Source organism: Sebastes umbrosus, chromosome 6 (genome assembly GCF_015220745.1).
Source record: "Sebastes umbrosus isolate fSebUmb1 chromosome 6, fSebUmb1.pri, whole genome shotgun sequence".
Taxonomy (NCBI): Eukaryota; Metazoa; Chordata; class Actinopteri; order Perciformes; family Sebastidae; genus Sebastes; species Sebastes umbrosus.
In genome coordinates, this window is record NC_051274.1 from 4,897,517 (window position 1) to 4,920,568 (window position 23,052).

General features: G+C 41.2%; 1 protein-coding gene across 1 annotated transcript in view; it reads right to left on the reverse strand.

Annotated features, from left to right (window-relative positions):
• Positions 1-23,052, reverse strand: part of hdac7a (histone deacetylase 7a) — an 88,831-nt gene that overhangs the window by 27,565 nt on the left and 38,214 nt on the right. Inside the window, 9 exon segments of the mRNA XM_037772781.1 lie at positions 259-464; positions 1,005-1,149; positions 2,319-2,525; positions 3,336-3,445; positions 4,406-4,528; positions 5,053-5,153; positions 5,272-5,389; positions 5,984-6,074; positions 6,232-6,419. Of these exon segments, the coding sequence (XP_037628709.1) occupies positions 259-464; positions 1,005-1,149; positions 2,319-2,525; positions 3,336-3,445; positions 4,406-4,528; positions 5,053-5,153; positions 5,272-5,389; positions 5,984-6,074; positions 6,232-6,419 (1,289 nt within the window).

Genomic DNA, 23,052 nt, shown 5'->3' on the forward strand with positions numbered 1-23,052 from the left:
TCACATTACTGCCATCTGGGCGCAGATACGGGACTTCTGAAGATATCTCAACATAATGTAAGTGAGTGCATACATATATGTGTAAGCTACAGGCAGGGGGCATGAATGTATATGCGTAGCTGTGACCAAGTGTATATTTCAGGTATTGTGTATATCTGCTTGTTGCTGTATGGAATGTGTACTGGCTTTAAGAACAAATCTCCCTCTGTGACAATACAATCTATCTATGTATTAGTGTGTGCCTTCACTTCTCCGTACCTTGCCCAGGTGAGTTTGCTGTTTGAGCCTCTCCAGTAGTTGTGTGTTGTGCTGTTGTTGGAGGAGATGTGCGTGAAGGGTCCGCGTGTTCTGGGGGAGGGGCTCTGAGCGTGTTCTGCTCAGGGGCTTGTGAGGGTGAGCACCTCCAGGAGCCAGGTGGTCTAACTGGGGTGAAAACTGTAGCGGGACGGAATCTAGGCCTTGAACTGGTCAGAGACAGAGACACAAAGCAGCAAAACAAATAATTGGTATCCATGAATATTGTTTATTTCTAAATGTGTAACACATAATGTTTTCTTTTGTGTTACCTTGACAATAAATCCACTGAACTAAGAGAAAAATGAGAGCGCAGGTGGTTGTGGATTAAAGGAGACTGAATATACATGTAACAATGCCGAAGTAGTTTACTTGTCCATTAAAGAAAACTAATATTCTAAATATAACCACTGGGTGGTGCTGTAACATCTCAGATAATAAAATTAAAAGACCTCGGTGAAAGTTGATGAATGTATGTGTGTCCTTTTGTGGCTATTTGGTAACATCTTGGATGTGTGTATTTGATTTTTTCATGTGCATACAATCCTAGTCTGATATATAGATCAGTTGCAGAATGTAAAGTGAAATGAGTTATTCCTTATCAGTGTTTCAACATCCTAATTGTGTTCACGTGTGCATATACTGGGTGTGTTAATATTGCATGTGCATGTCTGCAGTATACAGTATGTGTCGGTGTATGTGTGTCTCACCAGTAAGTAGCGGAGTGTGTACCAGACTAGAGGACTCCAGGATGATGACAGGCAGATGATGGTTCAGCTGCCCTGCCTGATCCTCTCTGCTCAGGGGGAGGAAGACCGTTGAGCCCATCCCGGCCGACCCTCAGAGAAGTCAGCTCTCCTTCAGCCTGCACACAAGACAGTTAAACAGCTTTTATAGCTACAGATAACAAGCTATCTAATGTTTTATCAAGGCTGAATTTAGAGGACGACATAGAATGACATTAATATATATCAGTATGCTGACAGAAGGTGATCAGTTCTGATGACACAAAATTATTTGTCCAGGTGACACGATGAGAAAAACTCTCGAACCACCTTAACTTAAATATGCAGTACTCCAAAAGCCCCAAACATCAATGTCATAGTGAAACAACATTTAAAGAGCACCGTGCTTCCCATATTTGATGTACTTCCTGTTTATAACAGGATATTGGGGATGGTAGATTTCATTCATTCATTTCATTGAGAAATGAAGTCATGAGATGTTATGTTATGTGAGCTTTTTAAATTACTTTTACACTGTACAGACTGTAGTGTACAGTCATCACATCTTAAAAACAAATATCCTGAAGGGAAATTTCACCACCATTTAGGTGGAGGTCCAAACAGTGTTTATGGTCGATTGAAGCAATAAATTCCACAGTGAGTGCTATATTGGCCGAGAAAGTTGAGTTCTCCTGCTAGCAGAGCCGTGCTGCCAGAGCCTACATGTACCAGGAAGCATTGCGCGCAAGCTTCTTATGCTCGGAGGGTTCCCGCCGGCCATATCCTCTTGCGTGGCTAATGTAGCCGCAGCCTCGGCCCTCTCTCCGCTTCGTTTCTTCTGGCTCAAATAAATACGGCTGAATATCTGTCAGTCAAAATACTGTAAAATGTATCCTCGTCCATAACATCCCCTGCACTCATATTTTTGGATGCCATTTACACTGTTAGGAGGAGACTATAAGGTTAGAAAGTCATCGCCTCCAACTACATTACGTCACGTCAAATAACGGAGCCAGAAGCGGGAAGAACAAAAGATTTTGCAACTGCAAACTCCGCTTTCTCTGTCAATATACGCACTGAGGAATTTATTGCTTCAACTTACTACATTTACCATCAACACTGATTGGACATCCAACTAAAAGGATGACACATTTTTCCTTTAAGACACTTAGTCTGGGACTTGTTTGTCTTACAAATCACTATAAGTATTTGTGAATATAATGCACGTTTTAAAAATATGTCTTAAATGGAGCAGATCACTGCATTAGTCTGGTGAAAATATAATTGAGATTACATAACATTTTTGAAAGAACTGAACACTTCTCTCACCGGTTTCAAGGAAAATACAAGATTTAAGAATAAATGAGTTGTTACGATAGACGTTTGTTGCAGTTGAGTGTTTACCCTGGCGTTGGCTGGTAGTCCCAGTGTGATGGTGGGCAGAGTGGAAGGACTCGGAATGGTGAAGTTAGCTATGGTGCCATCTCTGAGCAGCAGCCTCTGGGCCTGGAAATGCCAAACATAATTACTATAAAAAAAAATTATAATGTATATTCAAATCTGAATTGAACTGTGTTCCTAACAAGTTGCTGGTTATGTATCCCATAATAAAGACCCCCTCATTGATCTCTGCTCTGCTATAGATACACAACTTGTCTATGCTATATGCGCTAAATATTTTCTACCACGGTGAATACATGTCCGTGTTGATGTAAATCTACAGTAATCTAAACCAATGTAGTCTAATTAAACCTAAGATAGTGAGTGTGCTGTCACTGGACACTGGAGAGCAATGAGTCAGACATCCACAGCAGGTGTGACTGAGGTTGAATTTATGTGATTACATGAATTATCTATAAACAGCTGACGAACTCAGTGCTCCCATACTCTTGTGTCGTTGCTTTAAACATGTCATTACTCAGCGTCTCGGCACAGCTCATGTACATGAACAACATCTCTTTTTTTTTTAATCAAAACCGTGTGCCTACTTGTTTAAAGTGGTCATGTTTTTCCATGTCTAAGACAAAAGAGCCTGGCTGAAAGGCACAAAAGATATAAAGTATTCCTTTAAACTTTAGTCTTTTATATTTTTTATCCAGATGAAGTTGGATAAAAAATATAAGAGACTAAAGCTAAAAGGAAATGCCACACTAGTTTTCTAACAAAAAGGTAATTTCTCAAACTGTCAAATGGACTGATTTGTTGTAGAAACACAGGTTTAGGTATTCTATTCCAGTTAATCTTGAGCTGATGTTTAAGTTAGCTTTGCTTTATCAATATCCTGAAATGACTCAACAACATAATGTGTGTGCTAACCTCATGTGAGAGGCCGCCTGTAGATGGCAGTAGCCCATTCTCAATGGGCAGACTGTCATTAGGAGAACTACAGCCTGAGACTGGAGTGCTGCTGCTGCTGGGGGACGAGTCTGGTGAGACAAAAGCAGGGTGTGAGTTTAGAAATGATTATGCTATCTTCATCATATTTCAATTACATTACATTTATCATATCAGTGAATCATTACTTAAAAGGTGCTTAATTTAGTAGTAATCTGAAAAAAATCATGAGCCTCGGCGTCCTCCGGTGCTCCTAATGGCATCTGCAAGATTTCACAGACCGGTGGAAAACAACCAATCAGAGCCGAGCTGGAACCTTGCTGTCTCTGAGCAGCTGTCAATCACTCGCAAACTCCGATCAAACGGTCAAACTAGGCAGCGCTGATCAAATATGAATCAATATTTTGTTATATCTATTTCTTGCTCAAAATGTTATCAGAAACATCTCGTAGTGTACTGTTTAGGTGTAAATGAGAAATTTTTGAACCAGCCGCCATGCTGAGATCTATTGAGGAAATACTCATATATTAATATTAATTATATATTAATTAATATTGATCAGTGCTGCCTATTTTTACCGTTTGATCTGAGTGTGGGAGTGATTGAAAGCTGTCTCTGTTAAATGAACAGCCAATAGGAACGCGCTCTCTCTAAAATGACCTGTGATTGGCCAAAGTTTCCCGTCACAGGCTAGATTCTCTAAAGCCTGAAAACAGAGCCATGAGGAGGTGCAGAAGTTTAGTTTTCTCAGAACAACTTGAATTACAATATGCTTAAAGGTTATTATGGAATTTTGAATGATGCCAAAATTGTTGTGCTGTTAGCACCGTTGTTGCTGCTGGCCGCCGGCTCAACTGTTGCCGTGTTGAGAGCCGTGTGGAGGTAATCCCTCAATCATAGATATGCTCTGAATTTGGAATTTAGAACCTTTAAATTAATCATAGTAAAAAAGAATAAAAATCTTTGTTTGACTCACTGAAATGATCACATGTTAAAAAGTAATAATGCATTACCACTCATTCATTTGTGTGTGTGTGTTTGAGTCTAATTACCCAGTGTGTCAGGTACTCTGTGCCTGACAGTGGCCGGGGCACTCTCTTTGCGGGTGAGCGGGCTCTTGCGGGTGTTCAGGTGTTTCTTCAGCTTGTGTTTCACCTTCAGATTGGGCTCAGACGCTGACAAATTAAAGCAACGTTGGGAGATGTTACTTTATGCTATTATGTGCAAAAGGTTTACTACATCTTGTAGCTTACAGTACAATACAACAACAATGATTCAACCTATTTCCAGTTAATGAAATATTTACATTTACTGTTCACAGCAGACATTTTCACTTGTCATAGTAGGACAAGTGTTATTGATAACATTAACAATGGCTCCTGTGTCCTGGTGAGCCAGCACGCACAAAACAAGTACACTGAAGTCTGACGCACATGGAATTCAGTCATCCCTAATAATATTGTTTAAACCTGGGCAGTTCTAAATGTGACATGACTAAATCTCTTCTGTGAAAAGGCCAATGAATGACACGTGGTACAGCAACAAACAAACAAAAACCCCCACAGTATAACAGTTAGTGAGTATGAAAGATAAAGGCGAACTGACCGTACGGAGTTAAGATGAAAGGAAACTGTATTAGTTTATTCTGTGTGATTAGATTTTAAAGTCTAAGTGTGACAGTGGACGTCAGATGTTTCACCTGCTCTGCGTAGCGGCGTCCCTTCTGAACCCTCAGAGGAAGGATGTGACGGAGACGAGACCAGAGGCTGGGAGGATAAGCTGGGGTCTGGGCCCAGCTTTCTGGGAAAACACAACGCACACACACAAATAGACATTTATTTAAAGAATTATCGGTGCATAGTAGATTTAGACATATATACTACTACATCTTATACTGTTTGTGTGTATTTTGTGAGACCTGTATGCTACAGGAGCTGAAGTCAGAGTGTTGGAGTTAGTTCTTTCCAGCGCCTGTTTCTGCTTCTTAAGAATCACCTCCTGGAGTTTCTGTTTCACCAGGGAACTGGCCACTGCACCTGTCAATCAATAACACAAACAAGCATTGAAAAACTCAAAGGAAGGACTCACCAACATCATAAAAGGAGGAACAAGGAAAGGCCCTGCCAATAGCACAATGAGCAGGACAATATCAGTGACTAATTCTAAAATATATGACAAAGACAATTGGAATATTACTATGGAGAGTTTCTGCAAATACATGAATGCCATGCATGCATGGTGCCATGAGTATTTGTGTGTGATGCACAGTAAGGTCACTGGTTTGAGAGTATGTTCGTTGCTATTTCTGTGTGTGTGCATGTGTGTGCACATAGAGGTGGCAGGAGGTGCTAGGAGTGATCAAGTCAATATTGACCCAGTGACTTTATGTGCCCGGACCCAAAGCTATAATTAACTCCACTGTTGTCGCTCCTCTTGTAAGGTTATATTTAGCTCTCGTTTCAAAGCAAACAGCTTTGAAAGTGCAGGAACACTGTACAATAAACTTGAATATGATCTCTTACAGGGACTTTCCTCACTGGCCCCAATTAAAAATGAAAATAAAATTACAACTTCAAATCTAAACTGAAACTTGTAGTAACGTGTGAGTGAGTGAGTGTGAATGGACTCACTCTGTTGACTCTTGTCTTTGTGCTTTAGCTGCTGCAACTCCTGTTGTTTCTCATGGTGCTCCTGCTCTCGCCTCCTCTGCTCCATATTAAACTAAAACAACCCACACACATTTAGATTATAGCAACATACAGTATAAAGCCAAGGTAAGAAAAAAATATATAATGTAAAATATTATTTCAAGAAGCTAGCTTATGGTTTTATACAGACAGTTAAAATTGTACTTAATGTTTAGTTTTATATCCTTTACCCGGATGTGCTGGTGCAGTTGCTGTTGGGAGATGGTGCGGGGCTGAGAGGAGAACGGCGTGAGGAGTAAAGGCGGGTGCAGCGGGGTGAGGAGCGCCGTGTCGGAACCAGGGCGCATCCCCCGCTCTCCCACCCTGAGGTCCATGGGAAACAAGGTCGCGCACGACACCGGCACTGCCACGGAGGAATCTGGGAAAAGAGAAGAGGGAGACGAGAGAGGCGTCAATTTGCTTCATCCCCACTAAGAGCAGTCGATTTACACAATACTCTGTGGGAAAACCCTACCTGAAAAACAATGAGCACATGTAAACAGAGGCAAAATAAACCAGTGTTTGGAGAAAACACGTAAAAAAATACACCAGAGTTATGGTTTCATATAACAGATACTTTGCAACTGCAAGACTCAGTGCAGGTTAGCACCATTTCAAACATTCTGGGAGAACTGCAGGCTGGATAAACAAAGAAGACTTAAGACAAGACAGTTCACTGTGTAAACTACGTTTCAGGCTATATCATAATAACCCTGAATTGTAGCTTTAGAGCAGGGGTCTCAAACTCGCGGCCCGCGGGCCAATTGCGGCCCGCAAGACGATATTTTGTGGCCCCCACCTTGATATGAAAGTTTAATGTTAGTGCGGCCCGCAAATTTTTTTTTTTTATAAAGTTTTTTTTTTTGGGGGGCATTTTTTCATTTTTATTGACAGGACAGTGGATAGAGTCTTGGAAAGGGGGGAGAGAGAGAGTGGATGCGGAAAGGGCCACAGGCCGGATTCGAACCCGTGCCGCCGCGGTCAGGACCAAGTCTTGTTACATGGGCGCCCGCTCTACCAACTGAGCTAACCAGGCGCCCTCGGCCCGCGAGTTTTATGTGAATGGCAGTTTGCCGTGGAAGGTCCCTTTGTTGCGCGAGCCCGAGCTGAACGAACCTACCAATCACTAGCGGGGTATATGGCTCCCGGGGGCGGGCAATCGGCCGGGCTTGATGCAAGCAGAGAAACATTTCACAACAACTATGGCGGCGCCCGTGTAACATCGCATAAGCTTGCTTAAAGCTTGATTTATACTTCTGCGTTGAATCGACGCCGTAGCCTGACGTGCACCTCTACAGAAATGTAACTACACGTCGCGGCGACGCAGACCGCAACAGCTGTGATTGGTCCAGTCTCTCAGCGATACTGAGCGGCCAGGACCCCAGACAACCACAGAAAGTTCTACTTCTCTCTGCCTCCATCTTTTCAATGTTTGTTCACACAAATCGACTCAGACATATTTTCTCTTTTCGGCGTTGCAGTAATGTCAGTAAAAGTTCTGTGGTTTCAACAGTTATTAGCTCCAAACTCCGCTCAGTTTCTGTTTGTAGTACAAGAAGAAGAAGGAAACTCATAGAGACGCCGCCGCCAACTAGCGGTTTGGTGGTGTAATTGCAGAGCAACACAAACACAGCAGGCACAACTTTATTGCGGAGTGACACCAAGTGGAACGAATATATATCTTGTCACACAGCCCCAATCATGTCTTTTTCAAAGCCTGCAGTGAGAGAAAGGTTGGTGACGAGCACAGACAATTTCAGGAAAAGTGGGAGACGCAATAGAGGCCATGTTCAGAAGAACCGTTCATGTTCTTCAATGTTTCCATTCATGTTCAGGACAGGTTCATGTTCAGAAGAACCGTTCATGTTCAGAAGAACCCATTCAAGTTAAAGAACTGTTAATAATGATGTTTGAGAAGATTGTTTTTTTTTTAACAAAGCTTTTTTTGTGGAATACCTGATGCGGCCAGCCTCACCCAGACTCTGCCTCCAACGGCCCCCAGGTAAATTGAGTTTGAGACCACTGCTTTAGAGTCACTTGAGGTGAACAAACATTTGGCTTTATTTTGTTTTTTTAGCAAGCAACCACTGCTGCAACCTTAAAATGTATTACATTTAGCACAGAAAATGATATGAAACTATGCTGGAACTAGACTACCAGTTCCAACGGCTAGCTTAAAAAGGAGGTGGGACAGTAGGCTACTACTTGTTAAGCGAGCCTGTTCTACTAGCCTCTAACAGAAATGTATTTTCTCATTTTCTTTCATTATTTTCTTTTATTCATTTAATTTCTAAAGCTAAAACATGGCAGTGGGCTTTCAGTCCATAGTTTAAGATAAATGACTATCTATAACTGTACTTAGCAGTAAAATATGAGCACCTCATCTTTAAACAAAGATAAATGCCAATTAGCCTATTTTGTTAGCATTCAGGGTTGACATATCCCATGAGTCTTAGCCATTGGTACACAGGCAAAGCCTCATGGGAGCTGTAGTTGGGAGAGGCCACCAAAGTAGACTCAATTACATTTAGCGGCCTTTCTTAGATGTGAAAAGCATGTGACTACAAGTTTTGTATCCTAACTGAGAAAATTGGTAAAAAGGAAGAGTTACATGGACTCTCTGGCAACAACCACCCAAACAGGTGCCCCAAGCAGGATACTGAGCCTCAAAGTGATCCAGATAAAAAATGATTAAAAAACGATGATGAAACTGTCCGACAGCAATGAAATCAACTGCTGATTAAAAGTTATTTTTGTACAAAAAGTAGATCAAATCAATATCAACAGTATGTCTTTTAATTTCTAAACTAGTAAAATAAACTAGTAAAATAAAAAAAGATTGTCAGTGCTTTGTTTTCTTTGAGTTACACCATATATCACTCTCTCTGTCTGTCTGTGTGTCTGTCTCTTACACGCACACACACACACACACACACATTTCCATGCTCTTTGCATGCTACTGGGGTTATTTGCATTGCATGGCTGAGTCAATGGGAAAGATTGCCTCATCCGGCGCTAAAAACAGGATCCAGGAAGGGAACAGCTTGGGAAAAGGCTGGGGGTGGTTTCTGTCTATGAGACACACATACACACACATTATTTGCACGCACGCACACACTCAAGTATACAGATGCACTTGCATACGCGCAAAAAAATGCACACTGACTCACACACTGACACAGAAACACAGCTGTTAACAAACACAGACACTCACATGTGTCCCACCACTAACTAACATGAACGCACACGTGGATAATACTGTAGCAAGTGACACACACGTTCACAAATGTATATACGTTTATCCGTACACTTAAATAAACCCGCACACACACACATCCACATGTGGCACACTCATACACAGCTGCACACACAAGACAGGCTTGAGCAAACACCTATTGCACAAACCTGCCTTAAACCAAAACTTTAAACACACACAGAGCGAGCCTTGAAATAACTTGGTGTGACATCATCTCCTTGCTGCTGCGCCTGGTGCTCAGATGTCAGTGTGTGAAGTAAATGTCACTCATAGAGGGGCTTGGCCTGATGCCAACAGCAGCAATGGGAATTTGGGAATGGGTGAAAGGGAATAGAAAAGAATGGAATAGAACAGAAAACAAAAGAATAGAAAAGACGGATGTTATTGCCGTTGTTTCTAATAGTGCGCACACACACACACACACAAACACACGCATGCACATGCACACACAGTGAGCTTGAGTTACTGTGGTCTCATTAGCATCACTGTTTGGGTTAATGTGACATGGCAGTATGTGTGTGTATGTGTGTGTGTGTGTGTGTGTGTGTGTGTGTGTGTGCGTGTGTGTGTGTGTGTGTGTGTGTGTGTGCAGTATCAGAACTCCTCCTCCATATTAGGAGGTACGAATGCAGAGAGACAGTCTGAATGCCGAACATGGCTGGAATGACAGAAAGCCCTTGGCAAACACACAAACACACACAGTCTCTGTAATGACAGCAAGGAATAACAAAGCTATTATTCTGAGAGAAAGAAGAGGAGAACATGCTTATACAAGGAAACAAAGGCTGCTACAGTACACACATATTCACACACGCTCACAGTCAGGAACACCAGCGTCTCTCTTATTCCTTGCTTCCCATGAGTTATAAATGGCAAAACATACACTGGTCCAACATTTACCTACACAGGGCCTTTTGTTTCTACAGGGAAAACACACGCACATACACACACACACTCGTAGAGTAATCCAGTGATGTCACCTCCAGTTTCCAGTTGTTGGTAAAGTATAAATAAATAGATGTAAAATGAGGGTGCAAGAAAAAGAAACAGGAAAGGGATTAAGGATGAAGGCAAGAAACAGAGAACAGGAGGATGCAAAATGGTTCTCTTGTTGATTTTGTACCTGAGGTTTGCTGAGAGAAAAGACGGTTTATTCACTTCTTCACCTTGTCATTATGACCATTATCACCTTGCATGTTCTACTTTTAAAAAATCCTCAGTATTACGAAATGTTGAAAATAGGGCTGTGAAAGTCAACGCGATAATAACGCATTAACGCAAATTCGTTTTAGCGCCACTAATTTCTTGAATGCATTAACGCAATTTGCAATTTCGGAGGTTGTAGCGGATACTAGCATCATATGAAACTAAAAAATATCAAGAATCCATTGTACCAACCATGTCATATAACTTGTTGAGAAGAAGGCTAAATAACGCTCCAAACTTGTGCTACATTTTGGCGAGGAAAAAGGGGTCCCTTGACCTCTTACCTCAAGATATGTGAATGAAAATGGGTTCTATAGGTACCCACGAGTCTCCCCTTTACAGACATGCCCACTTTATGATAATCACATACAGTTTGGGGCAAGTCATAGTCAAGTCAGCACACTGACACACTGACAGCTGTTGTTGCCTGTTGGGCTGCAGTTTGGTATGTTATGATTTGAGCATATTTTTTATGCTAAATGCAGTACCTGTGAGGGTTGCTAGACTACATTTGTCATTGTTTTGTGTTGTTAACTGTTTTTCTATTATAAATATATACATATATTTGCATGAAGCAAGCATATTTGTCCACTCCCATGTTAATATAAATATTTGAAAAATCCCCATTTAAGATACATATTGAACAGATAAAATAAGTGTGTGATTAATTTACAATTAATCACGATTAACTATGGACAATCATGCAATTAATTGTGAATAAATATTTTTTTATGGATTGACAGCCCCAGTTGACAAACTTGATTTGTTGTTGTGTTGAAATGCCATAGACATGCAATCATTTGGCAATGAAAATCACTTCATAAATTACATTGTTGGCTTGATATGATCAGTCTGATAACACTTAGTTGATTCTCACTGGATAACAATATAAAGAGGCTTTCACTGACTTTGAACTCTGTAACTTTCAGTCTGTATGCCCAGTGACCACTTTCTTTTCCCTTATTTGCTCACAGCTCACACCTCTAAAGAGTGTGTTATAGTATGTAGAGCATGCAAACAGAGGTGAGAGGGTAAGTTATTGACTCAATGACAAAAAAAGACAAGGCATGATGGAAAGCTTCCGCACTGTAAGGAATATATTGCTCCATCTCTATATGATTAAGGACGTGTGTATGAGTCTACATGGCCTGAAACGAACTGTGATGAAATGTGATTTTTGCTTTATTAAGCAACTGTAAAGTTACTGCGTTGACTTCTTTAAAGGCAGGTTTAGATTAAAGCGCCAGTAGGTAGAATATTTTTGGCATCATTGGGTAAAAAATTCCATAATAACCTTTCAGCATATTGTAATTCAAGTGTTCTGAGAGAAAACTAGACTTCTGCACCTCCTCATGGCTCTGATTTAAGGCTTTAAAAAAATCTAGCTTGTGAAGGGAGACTTTGGTCAATCACAGGTAATTTCAGAGAGAGAGCGTTCCTATTGGCTGTTCATTCAATGGAAGGAGCTGTCAATCACTCGCAAACTCCGACCAGACGGTCAAACTAGGCAGGGCTGATCAAATATGAATTAACATTCTGTTACTGTAATGCCCATTTCCACCCGATTCAACTGTTATCAGGCCATTAAGTGGGACATTAGGAGCCTACTACGTCTTCTGCGTTGTAAAAGTGAAAGTGAAACTTAAAAGCAACACGTTCTAAGATGTAAAACTGAATGAAACATCATGTTTTGAACACAAACAAAAAGGCTTCTTTAGGTTTAGGCAAAAAAAAACACTTGGTTAAGTTTAGGGAAAAGCATCGTGTCTTGAGTTAAAATAACTACGAACACAAAGACAGCTACACATACCAACACACACCTTTTTTCAGTGATCTACCATGTGAATAGATGATAAAACCTACCAGCGGGTGTAATAGGCCCCTATTGACCAACATATACAGGGCTTATAGCGACTGATAACGCCTATTTAATAACCAGACAACAGTCTAATTGGCCTCTATTTCTCACCTTTTTCAGATTACCTGTCTCATGCAATACTGTCAGGATATAGTGACCATTTTATAAAAAAAACTTTTTTTTAAAATCATATTTGCTCCAAAGTTCCTACCCCAGCTTTAACACCAGTAAGTACATCATGGCTTTGTTGCATCTACAGTTTTCACAAATTACTGTGTGTAGTCAGTAGCACTTCAGCAGCACATGAAACTGGGTCCTTCAGTTGAGGAATAATCTCGCTGACCACTTAGCCACCCTGCTGCCCAGTGAGTGGATACATGATGTCTCTCAGAATTGTTAAAATAACTGATAATGACACAGTTCCCATGTAGCCAACATGACTTTAAGTCTAGGAACCGTGTTGCGGTTTAGTCTCTGGACCTCTGCAACCACATTTAATCCCACCACAGTCTCTCTCTCTCCTGGGTCTCTCCGAGTAATACGAGGCTCTAATGTTTTTAGTTCTCTTAAAGAATGATATTGTGTTACAGTTCATTACATCTGCGTGCTGTACTCAGGGAAGAATAACACATTCTGACCCTGTGGTTGTGATTCTGTGTTGATTTCATTTAAATAGCACTTTTTTTTTTTTCTGTGCAAATAGAGCTAGGAAGGCATGTACTAGAATAACACACAAAGCATGTGCACACATGTAGACATATATTTAAGCAGCTGGCCCATGTGAGAGCATGAGGTAATATGATATGTTGGCCTTGAGAGTGCCTACGAGTGTCAGGAAAGTCAACAATTAACAACACAAATGCAGTGCTTAAACATTATGAGAGTGTGAGTTGTACCTGTACTTCAAACATGCATCACTATTGAGTAGTTTCAAACTTTTTTTCGACAACTGAAACTGCATTATTTTGGAATTTTCATCAGCTGCATTTTAAAGCTGCCATATATTTTGTTGGTTGAGGTGGGTCAGGACGCTGCAGGATTTGTGGGAAATTCAGACTTAAAAAAAACACCAACCTTTACAACTATCAGTGTCATCACTGGTGTAAATAGAAAACACCAAATGTGTCAGTCCTGTTCAGATTAAATGTTGGTGTTCAAAGATGTCCTTAAAGTTATTCTCCTTTTAAAATTTGCATTACATCAAACCCATTTCATACTATTTATGTAGGCCATTATTCAGCTACAGCCAGTCAAATTCTTTGCATACTGTAACTGCTTCTCTATATATAGTTTTCATTGTTATTAGCTGGGTCCGCCAAATTGCATACCCGTGAACAAGGGTATGCAACATGAAAAGATGAGTGCGCACAAAGGACGTGATGACGAATAACACAGAAGACAACATGGTCATGTGTTCAGTATTACATTGTTGACATCTATAGTCTTCTTTACTAACAGCCCGTTTGCACAAAAAGGCATATAAATGCCACGATGAAGTGCAAGGTGTTTATAGAGCGCCTGTCTTGATTTAGGCATGTCTTTTGTGCGGCATATATCCGGTAAACGCATCTGCGTATAAATGCTACAGCAAGAGTTAGTTTTACTTAGCTGACGTATTTATTTTAAGCAAAACCATGACGTTTTCCCTTACCCTAACTAAGTGTTTTTCTTGCCTAACTGCAGACGTTTGCGTGGCATACAAATGACACGCAAAAAGGCTAAAATGCTACTCATGCTACTCATGACAAGCGGAATGTCAGTGTAATGTTGTGGTATTTATACGCGTTCCTGTGAGACCGGGTTGTCACTGAAACGAAGTGAAGCACAACTAAGCCCACAGTTTAACAGGGTCGTGTCTTGAAGGTCACCCGCAAATTGTGAAAACTTGCAAAAACGTGCAAAACTCTCGCGAGACTCGCTGCCCCATGACCTATCCTAACCTTAACTATTCCAGGTCAATGCTTAACCTTAACCATCTCGCAAGAGTTTCCCAAATTGTGGGTTACCTTCTAGACAAAACCGTTTAATAGAGAGACAGTAAGAGTTGTTCTTCTTCTGTTGTATTTCTGACAGTAGCTGCTCAAGGTGGGTAATGTTGAACAGAACACTGACACACGTGTTATCAAAAAGCAATTATTGTTACCAGCAGGAACCACAGGTGTTGATGTCAGGTACAATCAGCTCCTCTTGAAACAATGCACAGTAGGTTGACTTTGTGTGTGTGTGTGTGTGTGTGTGAGTATTATGTGGGAGTGTCAGTGCGTCATTATGGAAATCACCAACGACGCAGTGTGATACGGCCTGTCTGGTTATAGAGGCCGTTGGGAATGTGCTGATTTATCTGACAGATTAGGTAGATTACAGGCACATGTATTTATGCTCCGTGCAGACAACATGAAATACTCTGTGCATGTATATGTATGTGTGTGCATGTGTGTGACTGACAGAGATAGTCTATCCCACAGCATGACATTTGGTAATCCCTTCCTGCTGATTCCTCCCCTCTCTATTCTTTCATTCTGAACTAGTGTCCTGCTTCGACTCAGGACTCGTTCTACAGGTAAGACAAGGATATACAAAAGGTTTCTCTCTCTCTCTCTCTCTCTCTCTCTCTCTCTCTCTCTCTCTCACAGAGAGAAAAGGGTGAGGAGAGAAAAAGACACACGGTGTGAGAGAACATGACCAATAAAATCAGAAAAATAATAATAAGAAAATGAAAAAATGGGACAGACCAGACCAGAGAAGGAAGTCAAAAGGCAAGTTGGTCAGCAATCTTTAACAACCTGTAGATAAGTCTAGTCGCTGTCTGCACACTGAAGGAGAGCTGACAGCCAGCATAGTGCCACTAGTGACAGACACTCTGTACAAAGTCAACAACCGACCAAGCAGACGCCACCACTTTGTGTCTTGACACACGTCCAAATATAGCTGCATAACGCCTTCATCTGTTTTGACTGTACTCTGTGTGTGTGTGTGTGTGTGTGTGTGTGTGTGTGAGTGAAATCACATTACACCTTTTAGAGGCGACAGCAGCTACTTTCAGTAGATAAAGATGTCATTACCTCGGGGTATCTGTGAGGTCGTTAGTACGAAAAAAGACTTTGATGCAAATTAAAGCCATTTCAGGCGAGGGAAACTCATAAGCAGAGTTACTAGATGTCTGAGAAAGAGGGAAATCAAGAGAGAAGAGTCAGGGAGGAAGAGCAGATGAAAAAAAAACAGACTGAAAGAAAATAAAGAGGGATAAAGAATGGAGTAAGAGACAGAGGGGAGAGGACTGACAGGACAAGCATCTTGGCTCCATCTCTATCACTCTCTTAACCTCAACATTGGAGTGGCTTGCAGCTGTGTTATTATAATGTGTATTGTTGCATGTTGTGTGTACAGTGTGTTGAAAAGGTTATTTGCATAAAGTGAGCTGCATCTCTTACCTCTTTCTTTGTGCCACTGCAATTAAAACATGTTTGATTTTGTCATTGTTTCCTGTGTGTGTGCACGTGTGTGTGTGAGTGAGTGAGAGAGCGAGAGAGTGTTCGTTCCAAACAATTACTGATCCAAGTTTACAGCGAGTCTTTCCAGCTCTTTGCCAAAGAAAACAGTTCCCATTTCATCTAAAGCAAACAAACGCAGGGTCAAAGCCGCGGGTTCAAGTCTGGCTTTTCTTAAACAAGTGAAGATGCCTGATAATCTGCAAAAAAAAAAAATATCTCACTGCAGCAGGAATTATGGGACTGGATGTGAAATGGTCAGTTCTTGGAGTCAGTTCTTGACAAATTTATAGCAAACAACTTTGAGAAAATAAGTTTAAAAGTTTCCGTTTTCCGATCAAATATTTATCTGGCATAACAGAGCACTGATATTTTGTTAGTCTTAAAACAAAAAACTAGTGCATGTCCGCGCTCGTCTGGTGGGAGAGGCTTAGGACAGAGAGGGGAGAGCTGCAGGATGAGGGCTGTATTTTCAATTTTTGTTTTCTTTTTCCAGAAAACTGCCCACCCTGGGGTACCACTTGAATTACAATATGCTGAAAGATTATTATGGAATTTCTTTTTGCCATATGATGCCAAAAATATACTGCCTACCCCCGCTTTAACTGGTACCAAATTGAGTTGTATACTGTCAGGATCTTACTATTCCTCACTTCCTGATTTATGAAATCAAAAACTGAACTTTATGCTGAAAGTGCATTTTTGACCTTCCTCTAGACGGTTGGTTCTGACTCCATTAATCATGACAGGAGGTATTCGGGGATTTATCTAGAAAACAGACAACAGATAAATTACTGCAGGGAGTTCAGTTGAAACAGGATAACTCGCTAGGACATTTTCTTTTGGGCAATTTAAGTCATTGCTACAAACTTGATCTTAAAGTTGTTAATTTAATTTAATTTAATTTGCAAAAAAAAAAAAATTAAGAACATTCATCTAGGAGTTAGATATTTAGAAGTACAGCAGCTTTCTCATAGGAACAAAAGTGTGGGACACTAAACAAACCCAAAATAGCAGCGTTCCCAAAACAGACGCAGCTACTGTGCAACAACACACAGGCCAATGTCAGTGGCCCCCTGCAACCGATCCCACACTGGACGTTCCTATTCACATTAAAGGTGCATTTCAAGTCATCTGCTGTATGGAAAACACGCTGTGTGTGAGAGAGAATTGATAATAGTATTAGACATTTACACATAGATACGTGCATACATTTGTGTGCATGTGCATGTAAGAGTGTGTGTGCGTGACGGCGGAGAGGACTGTGAGTGTACGTGCTTTGTGTGTGTGTGTGTGTGTGTGTGTGTGACAGTAACAGAGGAAGGTTGATATATAATGCAGCATGGGTCCAGTTTCCTAAGTCCTCACTGAGTTTCCATAAACATCCAAGGCCACTGTCTGTTAGGTCAGCAGGCTCTCACAAACACACACACACACACACACACACACACACACAGAGTACATCTCTTGTATTATGTTGCTGCTGTTAAAACAAGTGTAGTAGCGACAGCAGTGCAAGAAGAGTCTCACAGAATGAGTGAGACAGACAGAGAAGGAATTAATTAACACAAGAAAGAATATCTCTCTCTCTCTCTCTCTCTCTCTGTCTCTTTCTACCGCTCTCTCTCTCATCACAGCTCAACACACTCACAAACACACACAACAGCCAGCAGGCTTCCAGAGCGCAGTTAAGATCCAAGGAGTTTGACACAACAGGTCTCACCTCCCCAGTCACAAGATATACATGTCCACAGAAACAACAGATTGCACACATACACACACACTGAATAAACGGTAAATAATGTCAAAGGCACATACCCGTGTTTGTCTTGTAAATATCCGGCTGTGTGAAAACCCCAGTAGCACTTCTGCCTCAGCCAGCTCACAGCAGGATCTATAATTAGACAGCGAGCTCCACTCCCCTCCAGTCATCTTTTACTGTCGGCCACATCCTCTTTTCTTTAACTCCTTCTCTTTCTTCTCCTCCCTCTCTCTCTCTCTCTATCTCTCTGTCTGTATTTGTTGACGCTGCTGTCCGACACCAAACTGTTGATTTCATCATTTCATTCACACACAGAAGCACCTTGTCTGGGGGAGTATCTGCAGACTACATACAGAAAAAGTTTTTTTAAAAAAAAAAGTTTTTAACTCTTTTAAATGCTGCCTAGGAATCAAATCTAAATTAAAATCAAAATGAAGAACTGTGCAGTCATTCAACCTGAAACTAAATGTGCAGACTTAGAAAACGGTTAACAATATAAAAATAATGTGATGAAATATAAGACCTTTAATAACTGTTTAAGGACCCTGTTGCATTTCAGCTTCTCTTACACTACAATCATTTCAATTGTCACACTTTCGCCAGTGACGACCGTCAGCTCTTTGCCATTGCAGGATCTTTACAATCCATCCCATAAACAACGGGGATTGTAACCACGGTAACGGGGGTGGTCGGGCCGGCAGGAAGTTGAGTCTATAAAAACACAACAATGAGAGAAGCAGGGTGGCTTCCTGTTTAAGAGCTGAGTTTAGACTCCCATTTCCTCCCCTCTCCTCCCCCTGCTGCTGTTGTGACGCTGCTGCCGCAGTGCCCTCGAGCCCTACAGCAGTAAAGTTCCCCACTGGACTACATGCTCGGATGGTAAAACTAAAAAACGGCCGTGGCTTCTCTGACACGGCACAATACCGACTCTTTTCTCATACACACCGACTCCCAAATCACTGTTCCCGTTGCCCTCAATGTATGGCTTTAGTGAAAAGCTGACACCCATTAACGACTCCGATTAATGACTAACAGTGGCCCTGAAGGCAGCACACTAATGTACTGAACACACACATCACTCACAAACACACCCATTACAGGAACATGGAAAACTACCAAGTAAACGATTGACAATCCAGTTAAATTGTGTTTCAATTGCTCGTGGGAGTGAATGGGGTTGAATCGAACTTGTATAAGTAAGGAACTTAAAAGGTGCTCTATCCATATAGCCAGAGCAATAATATAGTAGCAACTATTTGCTATGTAAAGATATAGAGGAGTAATGTCTACCTGAGCAGAGAATGAAGTCGCTCTCCCTGTGTGTGTGTTGTAATCCGAGCTTCTTCATGCTTTGTTTACTGCCGGCCGTGCGTGCTTTCGGTGCATGTTCAGGCAGGCATGCCAGGCTAACTGTTTCCCCCTGCTTCCAGTCTTTATGCTAAGCTATGCTAAGCTAAGCTAAGCTAAGCGTCTCCTGGCTGTAGCTTCATATGTAACAGATTAGTTACAGTGGTATCGATCTTCTCATCTAAAAGGCCTTTGCACACCAAGTCCGTATTTTCCGTCCCAAAATTGTCACATGTTTAAAAATAAATACGACCTGACGTTGTGTCAATCACGTTTACACACCGGCTCTGAAACTTTCATCCGTCATTAAAGTTTTCAGAACGAGTTCGATTTCTGCGCAAGAGTGTTGTTTGATCACTCAGAGCCACCGTCCGAGGAAACGTCATCATCTAAAATGGCATGATAAACATTCACTTCATCTCCCAGAACAAAGCACTTTACGATAAAGAAATACAATGCTACAGAGATGCGGAAATTAAAGATAGATTGTGATAGGTGATTGCAGAACAGCTCAGTGTCAGGCATGGTTGCAAAACAAAAGATGTACTAAAGATTACACAGTAGTAATTGTGCTCCAGGCAGCTAAACGACAGATTCTTGCTAATGTCATTCATTCATTCGTCCCGTTTGGGACTAGCACTATCCATTGGATCTACATAATTAATTCAGTTTTGTCTGGTTTCCGCAACAAATTGAATAATAAAACGCACCAGACTCAGTGAGCAAGTTTTCTGTGCGTAACGTTTTTTAGCGGATGATGGATTAAAAAAAAAAAAGCATACGAAAAATAGTTCTTGGTGTGCAAAGACCTTAACTTTCGGCAAGAAAGAGAACAAATATATCTCTCAACATGTCAAACCATTCCTTTAAATTTGCCATAACGTAATAATGCGAAGCGTTTCCAATGTTTTTATTTTTTCAAATATATAGCGGGGTGCAGACACAATAGCCTATAATATAAACTGGAAAAACAAAGTTTGGAAACTTGTGTTTGGTGGATTATTTCTCTGTTGTTACAATGCTAATTGGCATTGTATTTTGCATCGTTGGAAAGCCTGTTTATTTACCTTCGCAATGATGTCCCACTTGTAAGGATCATGCATTTGTGGGATGAGCAGCACAGCTGATTATGTGGGTAGCGCCCAAGAAAAATTTGCCAAAATGCTCTAAACAGTGTATTCTCATAAGGCTACCAGGAAGCCTGCAATGACTGCCCTTCACCGTCAGGCCCGTTTGCGCTGGTGTCGACAACACAGACAATGGAACCTGAACATGTGGGGGAATGTCATGTTCAGTGATGAGTCCAGGTTCTGTCTGCAAAAGTTGGACGCCACGGTCAAAGTATGGAGACGACGCGGAGAACGCTATGCTGATTGTAGCACCGATGGAGTAACAGCTTTTGGTGGGGGCTGTGTCATGGTGTGGGGCGGCATCTTCCTCACTGGCAAAACAAGGCTTGTCAACATTGAAGGCCATCTCAATGCAGGGAGATATCGGGATGAGATTCTGCAGCCAGTGGCGATCCCATATCACCACAATCTGGTACCTAACTTCATCCTCCAAGATGACAACGCTTGCCCCCACAGAGCCAGGGTTATCACAGACTACCTCCACAATGTGGGAGTAGAGAGAATGGAACGGCCTGCCAAGAGTCCACACCTCAACCCAATTCAACATGTGGGATCAGGTTGGGCGTGCTGTACGTGTTAGAGTGACCAACACAACCTCGTTGGCTGACCTGCAACGAATCCTGGTTGAGGAATGGAACGCCATCCCACAGCAACGTGTGACCAGGTTGGTGACCAGCATGAGGAGGAGGTGCCAGGCTGTTGTGGCTGCGTATGGATCTTCCAACGCTACTGAGGCTCCTGACATATTGTATTAAATGAATAAAGTGTAAAATAGCCAATATGTCTTGTTTGTTCCTTGTTACTGATAGAGAGTTCAATCATCCAATCCACCAAACAACTCAAAACAAGAGTCAACACCAACAGGAGAATACACTGATTACCATTGACGGAGCATTTTGGCAAATTTTTCTTGGGCGCTACCTACATAATCAGCTGTGCTGCTCATCCCACAAATGCATGATCCTTACAAGTGGGACATCATTGCGAAGGTAAATAAACAGGCTTTCCAACGATGTAAAATACAATGACCATTAGCATTGTAACAACAGAGAAATAATCCACCAAACACAAGTTTCCAAACTTTGTTTTTCCAGTATATATATGGTCGATTATAATCACTGACTAATAGCTTACATTATGGGGGAGAAACTATTTCCCGGCATGGGTCATTTCAGCTGACTGGTAGTGCTTTTGCAATGCTACAGTCTGCTTACTTCAGTTTTGGGGAAGTGTAGTGGTGTGATGTGTCTGCAGAGATCACCTGCCAATCAAACCCGTTGCGCCAATGTGACACCTTTCTGTAGGTGGTGCTGTTTGTTTTCTTTGTCCGTTCAACCATGTCGGGTGTAGCAGCTCGAGATGAGTTTTATTTGTTTAAAACAAGGATCTGTTCTTCTGGAATTGCAACCAAACCATTTTCCAAGGAAAGACCAACAAGACATCTAGAGTTTAGAGCAACAATTTTGAATAATTTTGATTCACTGTTGTTTATAACAATCAGTGTTTAGTATAGGGCAAAACACATATATCAGTATTGAAGTGATTATTACTCTAATTGAGTAAAAGGTGCAGGAGGTGAGGGTGTTTTCACTATAAAAATCTACAGAGTTGCTAAATCCGCCTTGTGCAACACAGGATCTCTATGAATAGTCTGGTAAACTGACAGTTAGGATCACATGCTCTTTACTCTGGAAGCTCTCTATGACTCTCTCCCATCAGACCCCAATACTTTTACACAACCGACTGAACGGCGTGTGTAACACTGAATGTCAAAACATGTTATCAGTCATTCTTAAATCAGATAGTGATTGATTTTATTGCATAATGTAAAAGTTTAAGTCATTTTGTTAAAAGAAAAGAATAGGTTTTTGTAGACATATAGTGCATCCTATCTTCTTATGACGGTTCGTATGATATCTTTCAAAAAGTTATATCTAATTTTTTTGTGCGTTCACACGAGCAATCAGCGTGCCTGTGAAAGCCCACTGCAGTGCATAACCGGTTTAGACAACAAAACTACTTAGGTTTAGGAAAAGATTGTGGTTTTGGTTAAAATAACTACATTTGTTACGTAAAATAATTATGTTTGTTTCGTAACATATGTAGGTGACGTTTATTAAGTACGCAAGTTCCGTAACAATAGTAAGTTGAAATAAGTCAAGGTCAACTTTTTGGATTCACAAGGGACATGAAAAGTGGCTTTCTTGGGGAAAGTCCTGTGTTTTGTGATTTTTTAGGTTGTAGTGGGCTCAGTTTTAAAGCTAGAGTGAAGTAACGCTTCAAACTTGTGCTAAATCATGGTGAGGAAAAACTGGCATGGCCATTTTCAAAGCGGTCTGTTGACCTCTGACCTCAAGATATGTGAATGCAAATGGGTTCTATGGGTACCCACGAGTCTCCCCTTTACAGGCATGCCCACTTTAAGATAATCACATGCAGTTTGGGGCAAGTCATAGTCAAGTCAGCACACTGACACACTGACAGCTGCTGTTGCCTGTTGGGCTGCAGTTTGCCATGTTATGATTTGAGCATTATTTTTTATGCTAAATGCAGTACCTGGGAAGGTTTCTGGACAATATTTGTCATTGTTTTGTATTGTTAATTGATTATATACGTACATTTGCAGAAAGCAAGCCTATTTGTCCACTCCCATGTTGATAAGAGTATTAAATACTTGACAAAATCTTATAAAATTAAGCGACATTTTGAACGGATACAAAATGTGTGATTCATTTGCGATTAATCGCGATTAACCACTTTAATCGGTTGACAGCCCTAGAAAAAAGTCATTAAAAGTACCTAAAAGGAGAAAGGAAAAACAAATCTCTCACACTCCACCTCTTTTTTTTCCTCCTCGTCTCTCTCTTTCTTTGCCATTCTCTCTCTCTCTGTCTCCACCTCCTGCTCTCACTAACATTCATTCCCTCTCCAACTTATCTCCCTCCCTCCCTTACTCTCTCTATCT